General features: G+C 44.0%; 1 protein-coding gene across 2 annotated transcripts in view; it reads right to left on the reverse strand.

Moving 5' to 3' along the window:
- The window catches only part of LOC106580313 (coronin, actin binding protein, 1Ca), a 73,299-nt gene that overhangs the window by 17,437 nt on the left and 35,367 nt on the right, over nucleotides 1-20,495 (reverse strand). The window contains exons 2-3 of one of the 2 annotated variants that reach the window (XM_045703168.1): nucleotides 15,760-15,830; nucleotides 15,365-15,564 (exon numbers count right to left, since the gene is read on the reverse strand). In XM_045703168.1, the coding sequence (XP_045559124.1) occupies nucleotides 15,365-15,562 (198 nt within the window). In that variant the 5' untranslated portion in view covers nucleotides 15,563-15,564; nucleotides 15,760-15,830. The remainder of the gene's footprint in view (nucleotides 1-15,364; nucleotides 15,565-15,759; nucleotides 15,831-20,495) is intronic. The other variant, XM_014161188.2, reaches the window with a different exon arrangement.

Genomic DNA, 20,495 nt, shown 5'->3' on the forward strand with positions numbered 1-20,495 from the left:
CACTGGAGGGAGTATGCATTTTGAAAACATACTTAATGTTGTTAGAAACCAGGTCAAAATCAAAAGTAACAGTCAGTATCTGGTGTGGCCACCAGCTGCATTAAGTACTGCAGTGCATCTCCTCCTCATGGACTGCACCAGATTTGCCTGTTCTTGCCGTGAGATGTTACCCCACTCTTCCACCAAGGCACCTGCAAGTTCCTGGACATTTCTGGGGCGGGACGGCCCTTGCCCTCACCCTCCGATCCAACAGGTCCCAGACACGCTCAATGGGATTGAGATCCAGGCTCTTCACTGGCCATGGCAGAACACTGACATTCCTGTCTTGCAGGAAATCACACACACAACGAGCAGTATGGCTGGTGGCATTGTCATGCTGGAGGGTCATATCAGAATGAGCCTGCAGGAAGGGTACCACATAACGGAGGAGGATGTCTTCCCTGTAACACACAGCGTTGAGATTGCCTGCAATGACAAGCTCAGTCCGATGATGCTGTAACACACTGCCCCAGACCATGATAGACCCTCCACGTCCAAATTGATCCCGCTCCAGAGTACAGGCCTCAGTGTAACGCTCATTCCTTCAACGATAAATGCGAATCCGACCATCACCCCTGGTGAGACAAAACCGCGACTCGTCAGTGAAGAGCACTTTTTGCCAGTCCTGTCTGGTCCATCGACAGTGGGTTTGTGCCCATAGGCGACGTTGTTGCCGGTGATGTCTGGTGAGGACCTGCCTTACAACAGGCCTACAAGCCCTCAGTCCAGCCTCTCTCAGCCCATTGCTGACAGTCTGAGCACTGATGGAGGGATTGTGTGTTCCTGGTGTAACTCGGGCAGTTGTTGTTGTCATCCTGTACCTGCCCCGCAGGTGTGATGTTCGGATGTACCTATCCTGTGCAGGTGTTGTTACACATGGGAGGCCACTGCGAGGACGATCAGCTGTCCGTCCTGTCTCCCTGTAGCGCTGTCTTAGGCGTCTCACAGTACGGACATTGCAATTTATTGCCCTGGCCACATCTGCAGTCCTCATGCCTCCTTGCAGCATGCCTAAGGCACATTCACACAGATAAGCAGGGACCCTGGACATCTTTCTTTGGTGTTTTTCAGAGTCAGTAGAAAGGCCTCTTTAGTGTCCTAAGTTTTCATAACTGTGACCTTAATTGCCTACCATCTGTAAGCTGTTAGTGTCTTAACAACCGTTCCACAGGTGTAAGTTCATTCATTGTTTATGGTTCATTGAACAAACATGGGAAACTGTGTTTAAACCCTTTACAATGAAGATCTGTGAAGTTACTTGGATTTTTACGAATTATCTTTAAAAGACAGGGTCCTGAAAAAGGGACGTTTCTTTTTTTGCTGAGTTTATTATGAGGCATGTCTTACCTTGCTTCGAAGTAGCCTAGTCAAAACGACCATAGAAACGTTGCGGCAACGGAAATGTTCATCTCCATCACGTGCCGGGTGCTTTTTTCCCTGCTAATTGCATTATGGAACGAACATTCGAGTATAACTTACTGCCTCTTGTGCACATTACTGCGCTTGTAGTTTATCAACATTTTAAGCTAAACGTTCTGATTAGTGAGGCTGATGCAACCACTTACAACAATGTAGCCTAATGGTTCTATGAATTTGGGATCCATAGTCCCACAACTGTCCCAGAGTGTTTGGAATTGGCCATTTCTTTCTTGCACAGAACGACAAGCTGACCAGTACAATAGGTATACTTTTCTACTATAGGGGACAGTAGATTGACATAGGCTAGTGATTTTGCTGTTCGCTACTTGTCTTGTTGGCTGAGGAGTAAAGGAACAGCTTTACCATCTTCAAAAGTGCACATCGGAATTCGGTAAGAAGGAAGCACGCCGTTGCATCCTCGAGTTGCATGTTAAGATGAATTACCATAATGTAAATGTGATTTGTCATTCTGAGCACCGTGGGTGGATGCTCAAATTAGATTACACACCCAATGCACATGGTCTGGTACATTTCTCAAATGTCCAGTTACTTTAAATGCTGCCGGTCAAATCTGTCAGGTACCACTAACGGAAACCCTGGTGTGTGTGTGTGTGTGTGTGTGTGTGTGTGTGTGTGTGTGTGTGTGTGTGTGTGTGGAAGAGCATGTGTGTGCGTGCGCACACACACACCCAGGGATCTCTAATGCCAAAAGGGTGAGCTCAAGATGAATGAGGGATTGAGGACTGGTCCAAACAAAACACAGCCAAATCTGATCTTCCTCTCTACTGTGAAGAAAGAGTTTGAACCACTGGGTTAGAACATGACCTCGTACACACAGTGTCCTGGCTGTACTTTTATCCCAAAAGAGTCCCAGAACGAACAGAAGAAACCTACTGCCTCAGTCAGAATAACTTTATTGTAACACACTGATCAACACATGGGAAATAAAGACAGAGGCTACTGAGCCAGCCAGTCACCAAGAAGAATTCAACAATTTCATGCTTGACTGACTCAAATGAGGGCTTTCAAGGCATGAGAATATAAAATCATAAATTGTGGTTTATTTTTTTCTTATTGAGACTCCCCCCTCTACAGAGTTGGGTCAGGCAGATTGAGAGGACAAAGCAGGAATGTCTCAGTGCAGTTGCTACAGCATGCAGTCTCCCACGGCTTCCTTCATATGGAAATGAGAGAATATATTACATTGCGTCAGGCGCAGAGAGAGAAAGGAGATTGAAAGCATGAGGGTTGAAGACGACATGCGTTCAGACAGACACCTGACACCACACATCCCTCTCAGTCCTGACAGGACGCAGCCAAACATGCAGGCAGCAACAATGAGGCCAGGCGCCGAGTCATCTTGGCCTGCCACAGGAACCACCTATAGAGACACACCCAGCTCATCTCTGTGATACTGACTGACCAATACCACAGGCACCTTATGGCCACACACACACAAACATCGCTCCACAAGCTCAAGCATAGGCCAACGTGTCCAAGCACACACACAGGATAATAGGCAAGTGCAAAGAAAGTATGAAGGGTGAATCTCAAGACACCTTCAGTCAAAGCTCAAACCTACACTTACATGGAGGGTTTCTGTGGTTCTCAGGACTTAACACCAACAATACTGGATGTGGATAGGGAGGTAGAACATATGAAGATAAAATGAAGGCCACAGTACGCATAACAGTAGGGCCATATTTTGTGGGTTGGATTCAAGGAGCAGCACCCTCGTTCCACATCCAGCCCCCCCTCAATAGGCCGAATGCTGTGGTGACAAAGGGCCTGGCTGGGAGTGAGCAAGAGACAAAGGCTCTGAGCAGCTGGCCGCCCAAACAGGCTGGGAACAGCACAGCATGGGCAGATGGGCCTGTCCACCCTCACATGGGCTATAGTGTCTGTGTGTGTGCGCGCAAAAGAGACATGGCAGAGAGAGTCAGACAGACATATTATTGAACCCTGTGCCCTGCTATGAGGCTATAGGCTACGCTTGACATTGTGTGTAGGGGTTGAGCCATTAAGATGTTTTTTATTTTATTTTCACCAGGTAGGCTAGTTGAGAACAAGTTCTAATTTACAACTGCGACACAAACACATGGAATAAACAAACGTACAGTCAATAACACAATAGAAAAGTCTATATACAGTATGTGCAAATGAGGTAAGAAGAGGTAAGGCAATAAAACTAAGCCATAGTGGCAAAATAATTATAATTACAATATTTAGCAATTAAACACTGGAGTGATAGATGTGCAGAAGATGAATGTGCAAGTAGAGATACTGGGGTGCAAAGGAGCAAAATAAATAATATGGGGATGAGGTAGTTGGAATGGGCTATTTACAGATGGGCTATGTACAGGTGCAATGATCTGTAAGCTGCTCTTACAGCTGATGCTTAAAGTCAGTGAGGGAGATATGAGTCTCCAGCTTCAGGGATTTTTGCAATTTGTTCCAGTCAATAGCAGCAGAGAACTGGAAGGATAGGCAGCTAAATGAGGAATTGGCTTTGGGGGTGACCAGTGATATATACCTGCTGGAGCACGTGCTTTGGTGACAAAACGGATGGCACTGTGAAAGCAAACTGGATGAAGTCTAAGAGTGTTGGAGGCTTTTTGTAAATGGCATCGCCGAAGTCAAGGATCGGTAGGATGGTCATTTTTACGAGGGTATGTTTGGTAGCATGAGTGAAGGAGGCTTTGTGAAATAGGAATTCGATTCTAGATTGAATTTTGGATTGGAGATGCTTAATGTGAGTCTGGAAGGAGAGTTTACAGTCTAACCAGACACCTAGGTATTTGTAGTTGTCCACATATTCTAAGTCAGAACCGTCCAGAGTAGTGATGCTATACGGGCGGGCAGCGATCGGTTGAAGAACATGCATTTAGTTTTACTTGCATTTAAGAGCAGTTGGAGGCCACGGAAGGAGAGTTGTATGGCATTGAAGCACATCTGGAGGTTTGTTAACACAGTGTCCAAAGAAGGGTCAGAAGTATACAGAATGGTGTCGTCTGCGTAGAGGTGGATCAGAAAATCACCAGCAGCAAGAGCGACATCATTGATGTATACAGAGAAGAGAATTGGTCCGAGAATTGAACCCTGTGGCACCCCCATAGAGACTGCCAGAGGTCCGGACAACAGGCCCTCCGATTAGACACATTGTCTGAGAAGTAGTTGGTGAACCAGGCGAGGCAGTCATTTGAGAAACCAAGGCTGTTGTGTCTGCCGATAATAATGTGCTGATTGACAGAGTCGAAAGCCTTGGCCAGGTCGATGAATACAGCTGCACAGTATTGTCTCTTATCGATGGCGGTTATGATATCATTTAGGACCTTGAGCGTGGCCAGCTCAAGACCAGTTCGGAAACCAGATTGCATAGCGGAGAAGATATGGTGGGACTTGAAATGGTCGGTGATCTGTTTGTTAACTTGGCTTTCGAAGACCTTAGAAAGGCAGGGTAGGACAGATATATGTCCAACAGTTTGGGTCTAGAGTGTCTCCCCTTTTGAAGAGGGGAATGAATGCGGCAGCTTTCCAATCTGAGGATCTCAGATGATACGAAAGAGGTTGAACAGGCTAGTAACAGGGGTTACAACAATTGCGGAGGATAATTTTATAAAGAGAGGGTCCAGATTGTCTAGCCCGGCTGATTTGTAGGGGTCCAGATTTTGCAGCTCTTTCAGAACATCAGCTATCTGGATTTGGGTGAAAGAGAAATGGGGGAGGCTTGGGCAAGTTGCTGTGGGGGGTGCAGGGCTGTTGACTGGGGTAGGGTAGCCAGGTGGAAAGCATGGCCAGCCGTAGAAAAACGCTTATTGAAATTGTCATTTATCATGGATTTATCAGTGGTGACAGCGTTTCCTAGCCTCAGTGCAGTGGGGAGAAGGTGCTCTTATTCTCCATGGACTTTACAGTGTCCCAGAACATTTTGGAGTTTGTGCTACAGGATGCACATTTCTGTTAGGAAAGCAAAGGCTAGCTTTTTCAAACTGTCTGTGTATATTGGTTCCTAACCTGCATATCGCGGGGGCTATTCGGTGGTAATGCAGTACGCCACAGGATGTTTGTGCTGGTCAAGGGCAGTCAGGTCTGGAGTGAACCAAGGGCTATATCTGTTCCTGGTTCTATATTTTTTGAAAAGGGCATGCTTATCTAAGATGGTGAGGAAGGCACTTTTAAAGAATAACCAGGCATCCTCTACTGATGGAATGAGGTCAATATCCTTCCAGGATACCCAGGCCAGGTCGATTAGAAAGTCCTGCTCGCTGAAGTGTTTTAGGGAGCGTTTGACAGTGATGAGGGGTGGTCATTTGACCGAAGACCCATTACGGACGCAGGCAATGAGGCAGTGATGGCTGAGATCCTGGTTGAAGACAGCAGAGGTGTATTTAGAGGGCAGGTTGGTCAGGATGATATCTATGAGGGTGCCCGTGTTTACGGATTTAGGGTTATACCTGGTAGGTTCATTGATAATTTCTGTGAGATTGAGGGCATCTAGCTTAGATTGTAGGCCGGTTGGGATGTTAAGCATGTCCCAGTTTAGGTCACCTAACAGTACGAGCTCTGAAGATAGATGGGGGGGCAATCAATTCACATATGGTGTCCAGGGCACAGCTGGGGGCTGAAGGGGGTCTATAACAAGCAGCAACGGTGAGAAACTTGTTTCTGGAAAGGTGGATTCTTAAAAGTCGAAGCTCGAATTGTTTGGGCACCTGGATAGTATGACAGAACTCTGCAGGCTAACTCTGCCCAGTTTGGCAGTTCTATCTTGTCGGGAAATGTTTTAGTTAGGGATGGACATTTCTGGATTTTTGGTGGCCTTCCTAAGCCAGGATTCAGACACGGCTAGGACATCCGGGTTGGCAGAGTGTGCTAAAGCAGTGAATAAAACAAACTTAGGGAGGAGGCTTCTAATGTTAGCATGCATGAAACCAAGGCTTTTACGGTTACAGAAGTCAACAAATGAGCGCCTGGGGAATAGGAGTGGAGCTAGGCACTGCTGGGCCTGGATTAACCTCTACATCACCAGAGGAACAGAGGAGGAGTAGGACAAGGGTACGGCTAAAGGTTATAAGAACTGGTTGTCTAGTGCGTTCAGGAACAGAGAGTAAAAGGATCAGGTTTCTGGGCACAGAATAATAGATTCAAGGCATAATGTACAAACAAGGGTATGGTAGGATCTGAATACAGTGGAAGTAAACCTAGGCATTGAGTGACGATGAGAGGTTGTGTCTCTAGAGACACCAGTTAAACCAGGTGAGGTCACCGCATGTGTGGGAGGTGGAACAAAAGGGCTAGCTAAGGCATACTGAGCAGGGCTGGAGGCTCTACAGTGAAATAAGATAAGTCACTATCCAAAACTGCAATGTACAAGGAATATTGACATTAGGGAGAGGCATGCATAGCCGAGTGATCATAGGGTCCAGTGAGTAGCTAGGCGAGCTGGAGACACGGCAATTCAGACAGCTAGCGGGCCGGGGCTAGCAGAAAGGCCTTAGGGGGACGTGGCAACGGAAGAGTCTGTTGTAGCCCTCCCGGACGGTTACGTCGGCAGACCAGTCGTGATGGATCAGCAGGGCTCCGTGTAGGCATTAAAAGGGTCCAGGCCAATTGGCAAAATAGGTATTGTAGCCCAAGAAATTGGCTGATGGACCTCTTCAGCTAGCTGGGGTGGTGGGCCTAGCTCGGGACGAGCTCAAGGCTAACTGGTGCTTGCTTTGGGACAGAGACAGAGCAGCTAGCTAGCTGCGATGATCCGGTGTAACGGTTCAGAGCTTGCGGTAGGAATCTGGAGATGAGATGTGGTAGAGAAAAAGCAGTCCGATATGCTCTGGGTTGAATCGCGCTGTGCAGACTGGCAGGAGTTGACCGGGCTGAGGCTAGCTCATGACCGCTAGCAGTGGCTGACTGACTACTAGCTAGTAGCTAGTTAGCTGGCTAGCTTCTGTTGGGGGTTCCGGTTCTAAAGTGTAGAAAATAGCAGATCCATACCACATTGGGTGAGGCGGGTTGCAGGAGAGTATGTTGAAATTGAGGTTAAAAATATATACGAAGAAAAAAGATATATACATGGGACACGACGTCTGACTGCTACGCTATCTTGGATAGACCACCACACAGGGAGTGCCTGTGTTGTTGAGGAAGAAACACTCAGCTAAGCCATGATCAGAATAACTAGAGCTCCATAGCCTCATTCAAATCAGAAAGGTCATCTGTAAAAATCAGGAAGTAGTCTCCAAATCTATGGCGCAAAGTCACTTTAAAAGGCTGCAGTTGCATTAGACAACCCTGAAACCCTGATACTGCAGTGTTAATTAATGCAGTGGAACATTCCTGTTTGTAGAGTAGTATTCTCCACGCTGCCATAGAGATGTGTGTTCTCTAAACTTGTATGGAGACAGCAGCCTGAACCTACCCTTTCTCTGAAAGATTGCATTTTGACAGTGGTAACCAAAGCCACAAGCCAAATCTTTCAAAACAATGAATGGCCATTTGAAACGATATTAATGCTTCTTAGTGTTTTAGAGCATAGCCTGTTGATGGAACATTAAAAAGGAGATTAGTCCATGCTGCCAGCCAGTATGTAAGCAGATCTGAAAACATGGGAGCCAATTTTAATCCTCAGCTTGCGGAAATTGCCCTTCTCTCCGCGCGTAAAGCAATCACTCTGTCCACTTTTAATTCACCAGTCAAAGCAGACTTTGTCCTACGAACACACCCTGAAGGCCAAATTGAAATAAAGTTTTTTTTTCTTTACGCGCATGTACATGCTGGAATTAGAATGCACAGGAGTAAATGAGAGAACCCAGACGGGCGTCAAATTATAAAGTCTATTTTTCCCTTGCTTCTACGTGGTTCAATGCTGGTAAAATAAGCAGATAAATTGCATGGGTCGTTTATAGAAAAGGAATTATGATCTTCCTATGCTAAGTAGACTATAGTAGTTTAAATGTATTGGGCTGTAAGAAGGTTTATCAGTCAAATAGGCTACATATTTGAAAACAATTGCAGCCTACCAGTGTTGATTTCGATCATAGTAGGCATATAGCCTAGGCAGGCCACAGCTGGGAAACTCAAGGAACTCCGATTTCAAGAGAGCATACTGTTATGTAGACGAACGAGACTAAGTGAATACTATAAACTGCTTGGGTGTATTAGCTACAACTCTCCTCACGTTCGTGAGCTAACAACTGTTTAGCGCAGGTAGGTAGTTGATCCCGTAGGACATAAGGTGAGTCAAAAAAACAATTCACAAGGGCTACATAGCGAACACAAATACAACTTAGTTGGCATTCGCTACACAGTGTGTGAATTGACCCTCTACTCGCGCGCAGATCTTGATGCCATTGACGGCTTTACTGTACAGAGTCAGGGTCAAGCCCACAGTAGAATGATCCCTCAGAAGCCAGTCTAGCCCAATTATGTATATAAACTATGAATTGCTGATGCTATGCATTGGCCAACGATAGGCTTTCAAGTCGTCGGCCATATTGGCACTCCCCAGAAGATACAGTCCTCCATAGGAATGAATGGAATTCTACAGTATTTCAATTAAAATGTTAAGGACAAAATTACATGCATTTAAGTTTTTTGTTGTTGTAGTGGGCACAGTAACATTAGAAGTTTAAAAAAATTATACTTTAAGGAAAATGTTATATTTTAAAATGTTTAGCTCACATATAATTTAAACGTATGCATTAATGTGTCTAATTGAAAGCAAAAACAAAATGTGGACATTAAATACATCTCTATAGCTTCCAAAATATTTTTTAAAACGGTGGGGGAGTGCCAAATGGAGACGCGGTGGCTTCAAAATCGTGCCCCGTCAGTGTATATATAAATCATTGGTCTATCCCGGAGACACAGCCAGGGTCAGGGAGCGGGACAGGCAGGCGGTGGCTGTATTGAGCAAGGTGCATGGCTGTATTGAGCAAGGTGCATGGCTGTATTGAGCAAGGTGCATGGCTGTATTGAGCAAGGTGCATGGCTGTATTGAGCAAGGTGCATGGCTGTGTGATGACAGCCCAGAGGATCCGCTTCCCAAGACCATAGCAGAGTCAAATGACACGGGCCACCAATGGCCTGCTCTGGTTACAGGCTGTCAAAACCACAGACAGAACTTACTGTATATCAGGCCATGGCTGGCTGACATTGGGGCCCCGCTGGACCAGACATACAGGAACACCACCAGGCTCTGTGTGTGCACGCGTCTGCTGCAGCCAGACATCTACTGCTGACCACTTATGACACTAATAACACCTAATGTGCTTACTGAGGGACATTACAGACCAGAGACCCCATTGGCTTCAACACTTTAATTCAACTAATTATGAGGGGGGTTTGGTCTGACATTAACGATGTCCCACTGGCCTAGGGCCAGTAAAAACATGTCATGCCAGTGGATCTCATTAGTCACTGGCCCGACATGTTTTTACTGGCTGTAACTTTTCAGCACATTTTAGTGTTCCAGTTCAACATTTACCTGCTCTGTCACAGTCTACCATTGTAGACTAAAGACGGAAAAGTCACGCTATTTGTATGAACAATATGATCAGCCGTTCATTCACGCTGCCGCAAGTCAAGAAGTAGGCCTACATGAGTTGATGCCGTCACACAGCACACGTGAGCCGTCCAAAGCAAAAAATCCACTCAGTTTATTTTAGGAAAAGTGATTCACAGAAGTAAACCTTCAATAGTGAACATACTAGCAATATGCTGGCTACTGTTGATAGTCTGCAAAAAGAAACCTAGCATTGGGGCTAGCCAGTCAATGTCTCGTTTGGAACGTTTGCCCCTTTAAGACATTGTTGTATTTTGATGAAAAAAAAAACTCAAAATGACATACTTTAAAGAAGAAATTCAATGCAAGAATAGGCTAATGACTTGCATTTAATTACATTACACCGTTTTTTCATACATCATAACCTAATGTAGCCAATTAATAGCTGAATATAGAGAGAACGCATGCCAACCTGCATGACCCCAGGAGTGGATGTTCAGTCAACTGTTTACGGCCAAACACTGTCCAAATGCTGTTAATCTCCAAGCTGAGGGTAGAGCAAAGTGGTCTGAGCGCTTTAAGGCCCTTATATGGAGCTGAGCAGCACAGAGAAGTCCTGTCCCCAGAGGCCTTTGGTTTAGTTTGTGTTGTACACAACGCTATAATAACTGAGATAGCCTGCCAGCCTATAGTGAGAGTTGGGAAACCTCACTCAGGGAGAGCGGACACAATCATCCCAGTTGCTCAGACACTAACACCGTTTGTCCTCCCTGTAGTGAAATCTGAAAAGCAAATGTATGTTTATTTACTGTATGCAAAACAGACATTTTAACTGGAAAACAACCTTGCTGTTAAAAAGGGCAAAGCTGAAGAAAAAAAGGCTTGCCTGGCTGGCCTTTGCCATCCATCAGGAACAGCCTAGCTTCCAAAGGCATTGTAACACTCCCCACCCTATCCTGTTCTCCTAGGTCCCATGTCCTGCTTGTATCAAATCTCTGAAACCAGTTTGGATGCTTTCCTCTAAAAATACCCTTTAAAACCCCAAAAGGGATACTTCGGGACTTTGGCAATGAAGCCCTTTTTCTACTTCCCACTAGTCAGATTAACTCGTAGATACCATTTTTGTGTCTCAGCAACTTCCTTCAAACTGCATGCGAACTACAAGACGAAGTTTGTGGCCACCTGCTCGTCTAACATCTCATTCCAAAATCATGAGCATTAATATGGAGTTGGTCCCCAGTTTGCTGCTATAACAGCCTCCACTCTTCTGGGAAGGCTTTCCACTAGAAGTTAGAATATTGCTGCAGCCACAAGAGCATTGATGTTGGGGGAATTAGGCCTGGTTTACAGTCGGCGTTCTAATTCATCCCAAAGGCATTCGATGGAGTTCAGGTCAGGGCTCTGTGCAGGCCAGTCAAGTTCTTCCACACCGATCTCGACAAACCATTTCTGCATGGACCTCGCTTTGGCACGGGGGCATTGTCATGATGAAACAGGAAAGGGCCTTCTGCAAACTGTTGCCACAAAGCTGGAAGCACAGGATCATCTACAATGTCATTGTATGCTGTAGCGCTAAGATTTCCCTTCACTGGAACTAAGGGGCTTAGCCCAAAACCATTTTTCCTCCTCCACCAAACTTTACAGTTGGCACAATGCATTGGGGCAGGTAGCGTTCTCTGGCACTCCAGAGAAGGGATTTCTACTGCTCCAGAGTCCAACGGCGGCGAGATTTACAGCTGACACTTAGCATTGCACATGGTGAGCTTAGGCTTGTGTGCGGCTGCTCGGCCATGGAAACCCTCTTCATGAAGCTCCCGACGAACAGTTCTTGTGCCGACGCTGTGTCCAGAGTCAGTTTGAAACTCGGTAGTGTGTTGCAACAGACGATTTATACGTGCTGCAGCACTCAGCTGTCCCATTCCGTGAGCTTGTGTGGCATACCACTTGTTGCTCCTAGACGTTGTCACTTCACAATAACAGCACTTACAGTTGACCGGGGAAGCTCTATCAGGGCAGAAATTTGACAAACTGACTTCTTGGAAAGGTGGCATCCTATGATGGTGCCATGTCACTAAGATCTTCAGAAGTAGTAAGGCCGTTCTACTGCCAATGTCTGTCTATGGAGATTGCATGGGTGTCTGCTCAACTTTATACACCTGTCAGCAACGGGTGTGGCTGAAATAGCTGAATCCACTAATTTGAAGGGGTGTCCACAGCCCAGTGACTAACTAGCGCCAGTGGCTAACTAGCGAAACTAGAGCTATTATGCTAGTTATTACCATAGATGTCCAATCAATGCACCAACACTAGTTAGCAATGGCTCGCGAAACTACCTCCAACTTTCATACTGAATGCAGATACATAAAAATGGTTTCCACAAGTTCATCGGACTCTGAGTAAGTAGATAAATGGCTTCACTAGCAAAATCCCATAGTATGCCTTTAAGTAATATTATCCTCCTACATCATCGCCACTGTGAGTACACCATCACACACACACATCACCCGGCCACTGAGGATATAGGAAAGAGCCAACAGGCACAAATAACAAAAAAGGTGGATGTTAGATGCTACAGTATTCTATGGTACTGTATTGTCCCTCACTAAAAGAAGGTAAATGACAATGAACTTTAAATCTTTGACAGCTGGTTAATTTAAGGTCATTAAAACATCTGCCGCTGAGCTGACAGGGCTTTTGCTTTCTTTCTGTTCAAAATATAGGAGAGGTGAACACAGACTTGAGTTACTAACAAACTATTGAATTGATACAAAGATGGCACTAATTAAGATCTTCAGAATAGTGAATCTGTAGTATCGGTCTCCAACATCTGGGCCAGTCAGACTGCAGTCTCTCTCCCACTGACCACCACCAGCCTGCACTGCTAAGCAACCCAGCTTGTCAGAATCCATCCAATCTCACACAGCAAAAAATCCCTATCTGTCCACAACCTGAAACATGTCTATGTGATGCTGCTATTGATACACAATATGCTGCTGCTTTCTCCCCATGAATGACTAAGGGAAATATGTAGGCTCTCAAACACACACACACACAAAAATAAATATAACTGCAGGGTTGGGATTTGTAGGTGGCCAATGTGTGATTTCCCCTGGATGTATGTGGGTCTGAGCTAGAGGTCGACCGATTAATCGGAATGGCCGATTTAATTAGGGCCGATTTCAAGTTTTCATAACAATCGGTCATCGGTATATTTGGCCACCGATTTGCCGATTTTATTATTATTTTTTACATTTTTTACACGTTTATTTAACTAGGCAAGTCAGATTAAGAACACATTCTTATTTACAATGATGGCCTAGGTACGGGGGTTATCTGCCTTGTTCAGGGGGGATTCGTTTTTGCAACCTTCGGTTACCAGTCCAACGCTCTAACCACCTGCCTTACATTGCACTCCACGAGGATTAACAGGCTGCCTACCTGTAACACGAGGGCAGCAAGAAGCAAAGGTAAGTTGCTAGCTAGCATTAGACTTATAAAAAACTATCAATCTTAACATAATCACTAGTTAACTACACATGGTTGATGATATTACTAGTTTATCTAACATGTCCTGCGTTGCATATGATCGATGCGGTGCCTGTTCATTTTTATTGAATCACAGCCTATTTCGACAAACGGGTGTTGATTTAACAAGCGCATTTGCGAAAAAAGTACTGTCGTTGCACCAATGTACCTAACCATAAACATCAATGCCTAACAGCAATATTTAGACTTAGCCACCCGTTAGATAAAATACAGAACGGTTCCGTATGTCACTGAAAGAAAAAAACTTTTGTATTTGAGATGATAGTTTCCAGATTCGACCATATTAATGACCCAAGGCGTGTATTTCTGTGTGTTTATTATATTATAATTAAGTCTATGATTTGATAGAGCAGTCTGACTGAGCGGTGGTAGGCAGCAGCAGGCCCGCAAGCATTCATTCAAACAGCACTTTTGTGCGTTTTGCCAGCAGCCCTTCGCTGTGCTTCAAGCATTGCGCTGATATTATGACTTTAACCTGGGTGGGTATAATTTGTGGAACGTTCCAACAGGAATCTATTCCAAAAACTTTGTAAATAACAAGGTTTCCAAAAAACAACGCATACAAAGTTGTATAGCAGCAGAATAAGATACCTGGTAGGGAGTGGTCTATTTCATTGCGTTTTTCACTCATCACGTTTATTCCGAAAAATGTCTGTCCTCATATGTCTGTTTGCCTATGGACAAACATTAAGAATAAGCTACGTGGTGAGTTGATGCCTAGTCGGCAGCTAGGTTTGTATGCGTTGTTGGTTGGCAACCTTTTACTTTACTTTTTTTGGAACAGATTCCTGTTGGAACGTTCCACCCCTTCAAGCCTATTTACTCCCAAGATGAGGCTGGTGTAACCGATGTGAAATGGCTAGCTAGTTAGCCGGGTGCACACTAATAGCGTTTCAAACGTCACTCGCTCTGAGACTTGGAGTAGTTGTTTCCCTTCCTCTACGTGGGTAACGCTGCTTCGAGGGTGTGGCTGTTGTCGATGTGTTCCTGGTTTGAGCCCAGGTAGGAGCGAGGAGAGGGACGGAAGCTATACTGTTACACTGGCAAGACTAAAGTGCCTATAAGAACATCCAATAGTCAAAGGTATATGAAATACAAATCGTATAGAGAGAAATAGTCCTATAATTCCTATAATAATATAATAACTACAAACCAAAACTTCTTACCTGGGAATATTGAAGACTCATGTTAAAAGGAACCACTAGCTTTCATATGTTCCCATGTTCTGAGCAAGGAACTTAAACATTAGCTTTCTTACATGGCACATATTGCACTTTTACTTTCTTCTCCAACACTTTGTTTTGCATTATTTAAACCAAATTGAACATGTTTCATTATTTATTTGAAGCTAAATTGATTTTATTGATGTATTATATTAAGTTAAAATAAGTATTCATTCAGTATTGTTGTAATTGTCAGCATAAAAAAAAAGAGGAAATAATCGGCATCGGCCCTTTGGTCCTCCAATAATCGGTATCGGCGTCGAAAAATCATAAATCGGCCGACCTCTAGTCTGAGCAGTAAATTTCGCTGTGTGTGACGTGCCTGGTTGTTCCCTGCAAACAGGGTGTGTTGGAACTGACTCTGGGAAGGAGGGGGGCTGGCCAAGGCCAAAGTCACGCAGACACACACACACTCCGTCATGTCCCCAGGGGGAGGTGTGTGTGTGTGGGAAGTGTGTGTCAAAGCCACAGATGTTGTAAGGACAGGTCAAACTAGGCCAAAGCCCAAATCTGCTCAGGCAGCAATAGCACATACCCATATGAATGTATAAACCTCTGTTGCTTGACATAAGTTTCCTTGCGAAACCCACTGACAGATCTACGCAATGCACTTTTTATAGTCAATAATCTGACTCACCTTGTTAAGAGGGAGGACCAGGAAGGCCCCGCCCCCGCTGGCCTCTATGATGATGGCGACAAACTTGGGGTTGACGGCGCAGAACGAGCTGTCCCATGTGACCCGCGACACTCTGATGTCATCGTAGCACTGGTCATTCTTCAACGCCTGGCCAAAGACATGACGGAATTTGCTCGCTCGCACAACTCGCCTGAACATATCTGGATAGTGGGGGGGGAGAAAAGTTGGGGTTTAAGTTTGATTGTGAGTGACAGTTAACAAAAGTGACAGTTAACAAACCAAGCAGTCAGGGATTTTAGGCCAATAACATCTCAAATGACAATTCTTTAAACAAAACAAAAAACAGCATTTCACAAGGTGCTACATGGCTGAGAAGTAGAAAGGCTGCAGCTCACATGTATACGTGTTTACTGCTTGTGAGACATGGGTGCCTTGAACGTCCTGTCTCCTAGCTGTGGCTGCTACTCTGCAAGACAGATTGATTGCATATGTGACTGAGCCCTTTACACATTCCCCTCCCAGATGTGAGGCTCAGCCTCAGTCAGACTAAGCATGCATCCCAAATGGCACCCTATGGGCCCTGGTCAAAAGTATTGCACTATATAGGGAATAGGGTGCTATTTGGGACGTTACCTAAGGTTCTACAGCAGCATCGTATAGCCAGAGAGAGGAGCCATATGACAGATCAGACTAACCCTCCTTCCCCATCCCTCTGACACACAACCAGGCTGACATTCAGCAGACATGTGCCAGCATGGGCGCCAATTATCTAGAGTTGAGCAATGAGCATAGCTCAGCTGTATCATTCCTTTGTTCCACCACCAGAATTAGGCCTACACTGGCTATTGTGTACTTCCTCATACACAGGCAACGAGGAACTAAATAATAACAGAGTAGGCAGAAATTAGGCCGAGAGAGCAAGACCGAAAGAGATGATAGCAAAGCTGGGCAAGCAAAGCCTCCCTGAGTGAAATTCCTGGACTGGAAAATAATGTTAGCTTAGGCTTTGCCATGAAGGTTAAAGTGTAATCACAGTCTAATAAAACCAAGAGATAAAATGCTTGGCAGAGAGAAATGGTAATCCTCAAATAACCTCAGATATCTAGGCATATACATGGATATTTCTTTAAGCCCCACCCTAGCACATTAACATGTTTGACATAACATTCCACACAAGGCTCACACCTCATCACATTTCATTTGTTTTTCTTTCATCTTGCATTATGCCAACTATCAAACAACTTAGAAGTACAAGAACCATCTTTCATCCATTGAATAGCCCTACTTAAGTGCCATTTCCCAACGAAAATAAGACATTTCCAATTCAAATATAAAACAGAGACTTGGTATGTTGTTCAGCTGGAATTCTCACCCAGGAATAAAATCTGTTAACAGATGAGGGCGCTTTGGAAAACATGTCTTTTTAACAGCTACAAGTGAAGTCACATCTGAGAGGTCAATAAGCAGTAACCTACTTTTCAAAGATAGCAGGAGGATAAGGGAAAATACACTGAGTCTCATCTCTTTAAAATACATGCCAAACAATAATCCCAAAGTTTAAAAACCATACAACTCCTGTAAATGTGGTGTAAATTCTTAAAAGTAGTCCTTCTGCATAGAGTTGAATGGTTGGTTAAACTTTGGTTTATCAATCGTTTTTGTTTGGAATACATTTTAAAGTGAACAAACCGTGTCTGAGTATTTCCGTTCCCATGGAATTGCCCATAACTAAATCACAAAACTGGGCCACTGTCTTAGTTTATCAACTAAGCCTATAGTACCTCTTGCAACAGAAAAGTGAATGCTGCCATCATCCTGTCATTGAATACAAAGACAAAACAACCACCTTGTGTGCAGACAGGTGTAAAACTATCGTATGGGCTCGAATTCATGTTTTTGCGCGATATTCCAAATGCCTGTATCGCAGAATCAAGGTTTTTCTTATATTTAGTTTTTATGAGTGTTTATGGCCGCTGGTTCTCATGTCTTTTTGGTCTGGTCTCGTTCTCACCTTCTGTGCACCTTCCCATTTACACCAGAGATCTGTATATAATGACGATATGCTCATGTCTCCGCCCTGACAATGGGAGTCGTCCCAAACGCGGGACGGCAGGCGACAAGTTTAGGTTCAAAATAAGTAACAAGCGCATAGACATGCATTAAGCTTAATTTGGACCGATTTTAGCGAGAGTGAAACTTCTCCCAAGCAAAGACGAGGGATCACTTGTTCCGCTCTGACAAACGGTTTCAACACGCTCTTTGCGTTTGAGGTTTAGTTAAACAGAAATCTGTCATATGGACACTGAAACACATGGAGATATTATTTTACTGTAATAGAGAAGTTAAACAGGATATGGTTCAAAATGTTATGTTTAAACGCAAATATCGAGCAGAGCAGACTAAAACGGATGTACCAATGAACTTTCATTCTGAAAAAATGAAATGCTCAATGTCACATGCGCATTACAGTACCACATATCGCTAGCAGAATTTTTGTCAAATAAAGATTGTTTTACAAGCTGTTTAGTCTTTTATAAAATGTGCAATAAGAATAAAACAATTATATAAGGGATTGGCAAATCGTTCTCATTCTGAGAAGGTAGGCCACTTGATTTCAACATCTGAACAAAATGGAAAGGCTAGCATGCTGTTCAAACAATTGGAGACAGACGGTTGTGTTCATAACAATTTAACTGTTTTGCCTTGTTAGCTGAATTCAGAGCTTGTGAAATTATACCTAGATCCAAGCTGGCTAAACATGAAATATAAATATTAGCTGGCTACTCACTAGCATGTGGGCTTGTGCTTGAGAGATCGTTTATGAGACCGGTACTAATGCCTGCTACATTTTTTTATTTCACCTTTATTTAACCAGGTAGGCAACTTGAGAACAAGTTCTCGTTTACAATTGTGACCTGGCCAAGATAAAGCAAAGCAGTTCGACACATACAACACAGAGTTACACATGGAGTAAAACAAACATACAGTCAATAATACAGTAGAAAAATAAGTCTATATACAATGTGAGCAAATGAGGTGAAATAAGGGAGGTAAAGGCAAAAAAAGGCCATGGTGGCAAAGTAAATACAATATAGCAAGTAAAACACTGGAATGGTAGATTTGTAGTGGAAGAAAGTGCAAAGTAGAAATAGAAATAATGGGGTGCAAAGGAGCAAAATAAATAAATAAATACAGTAGGGGAAGAGGTAGTTGTTTAGGCTAAATTATAGATGGGCTATGTACAGGTGCAGTGATTTGTCAGCTGCTCTGACAGCTGGTGCTTAAAGCTAGTGAGGGAGATAAGTGTTTCCAGTTTCAGAGATTATTCGTGAATGTGCATTATTCATGGTTCTGGTTAAATTTGTTACAAAAATTGCATTTTTATAGACGGACCTGAAAGCAAGATCAGTGATTACATAAAAAGCAGGTACAACTATTTTGATAAAATATTAAATTAGTAGTGGGTCTTATGGTTGTGGAAGGCATATATTCCGCCGAGGTATAATTACACAAGCTCTGAATTCATTCGTTTATTGCTGACCGTTTTAAATGCAGTGTATTTGACCTTTACAACAACTGTACAACAAAGCTTAGAGAAAACATTTATCTAGATATATTTGTGAATCACCCATGAGTTTGAAAAACATTGAGATATGAGTTTTACGCCATATCACCCAGCCCTAACTCTCGGTTCACTAGATTAATACATCGTTATTCAACAACTCAAATCACCACTCCTTTTACACCTGATTTGGCAACTAAACACAGACTAACTTCAACAGATGAAATACAGTGTTGCTGAGGCAACCAGGTAAGGGAGAAGAAACTAGGTCCTACATCATATAGCCACATCCCTTCTCTGGGACATAGTATGGCATCTAGCCTACAACTGTTTAGCTTAGCCTGAGAAAGAAGTCTCTCACTTAGAAGTCTCTCTCCTGAGATCTTCAAAAGGTTCTACAGCTGCAACATCCTGACTGGTTGCATCACTGCCTGGTACGGCAATTGCTCGGCCTCTGACCGCAAGGCACTACAGAGGGTAGTGCGTACGGCCCAGTACATCACTGGGGCTAAGCTGCCTACCATCCAGGACCTCTACACCAGGCGGTGTCAGAAGAAGGCCCTAAAAATTGTCAAAGACCCCAGCCACCCCAGTCATAGACTGTTCTCTCTACTACCGCATGGCAAGCAGTACCAGAGTGCCAAGTTTAGGACAAAAAGGCTTCTCAACAGTTTTTACCCCCAAGCCATAAGACTCCTGAACAGGTAATAAAATGGCTACCCGGACTATTTTCATTGTGTGCCCCCCACCCAACCCCTCTTTTTACGCTGCTGCTACTCTCTGTTTATCATATATGCATTGTCACTTTAACTATACATTCATGTACATACTACCTCAATTAGCCCGACCAACCAGTGTCTATGTAGCCTCGCTATTTTTACAGCCTCGCTACTGTATATAGCCTGTCTTTTTACTGTTGTTTAATTTCTTTACCTACCCATTGTTCACCTAATATCTTTTTTGCACTATTGGTTAGAACCTGTAAGTAAGCATTTCACTATAAGGTCTACACCTGTTGTATTCGGCACACGTGACAAATAAACTTTGATTTGAACTGACCTTCAGATCTGTGTAGTCTAGCCATGATCAACTGATATGATGCACGACCACATAAGCAGAGCTATCTACTATTCACATCCTAATTCACTGACGAAGCAGAGCTTGTGGTGGTGCCGGTGTGTCAGAGGGGAAGAGAGAGAATTTACCCAGGCCAAAATCTGTCCATGTGAGATTATCCCATTTTTGTATGGAGTTCTAGGAGTGTGTTGAATTACATGAGGCTTAGTTGATCAACTTACTGATACAAGTTGATGCATGTGGCTTTCTGGCCACTTTCAAAAAAAAACTATTTAGGTGTGCCAGTTTACATGCATATCTGCCCTCTCATTGGCTAGATAGAGCAGATGCGCATGATCTCGCATTCATTCAATCATTGAGGACATGCATTTCCATTGTTAGAGCGGTCACTCTTATCTTGTCAATATAGTAGATAACCTTTGGTGTCAGTCAGGCAGGAAGTCCTTCCTGTGGAGGGGTGTGGCACTGACACAAGCAGATAATATGCAACAC

This window comes from Salmo salar, chromosome ssa20, assembly GCF_905237065.1.
Source record: "Salmo salar chromosome ssa20, Ssal_v3.1, whole genome shotgun sequence".
NCBI classification, from domain to species: Eukaryota; Metazoa; Chordata; class Actinopteri; order Salmoniformes; family Salmonidae; genus Salmo; species Salmo salar.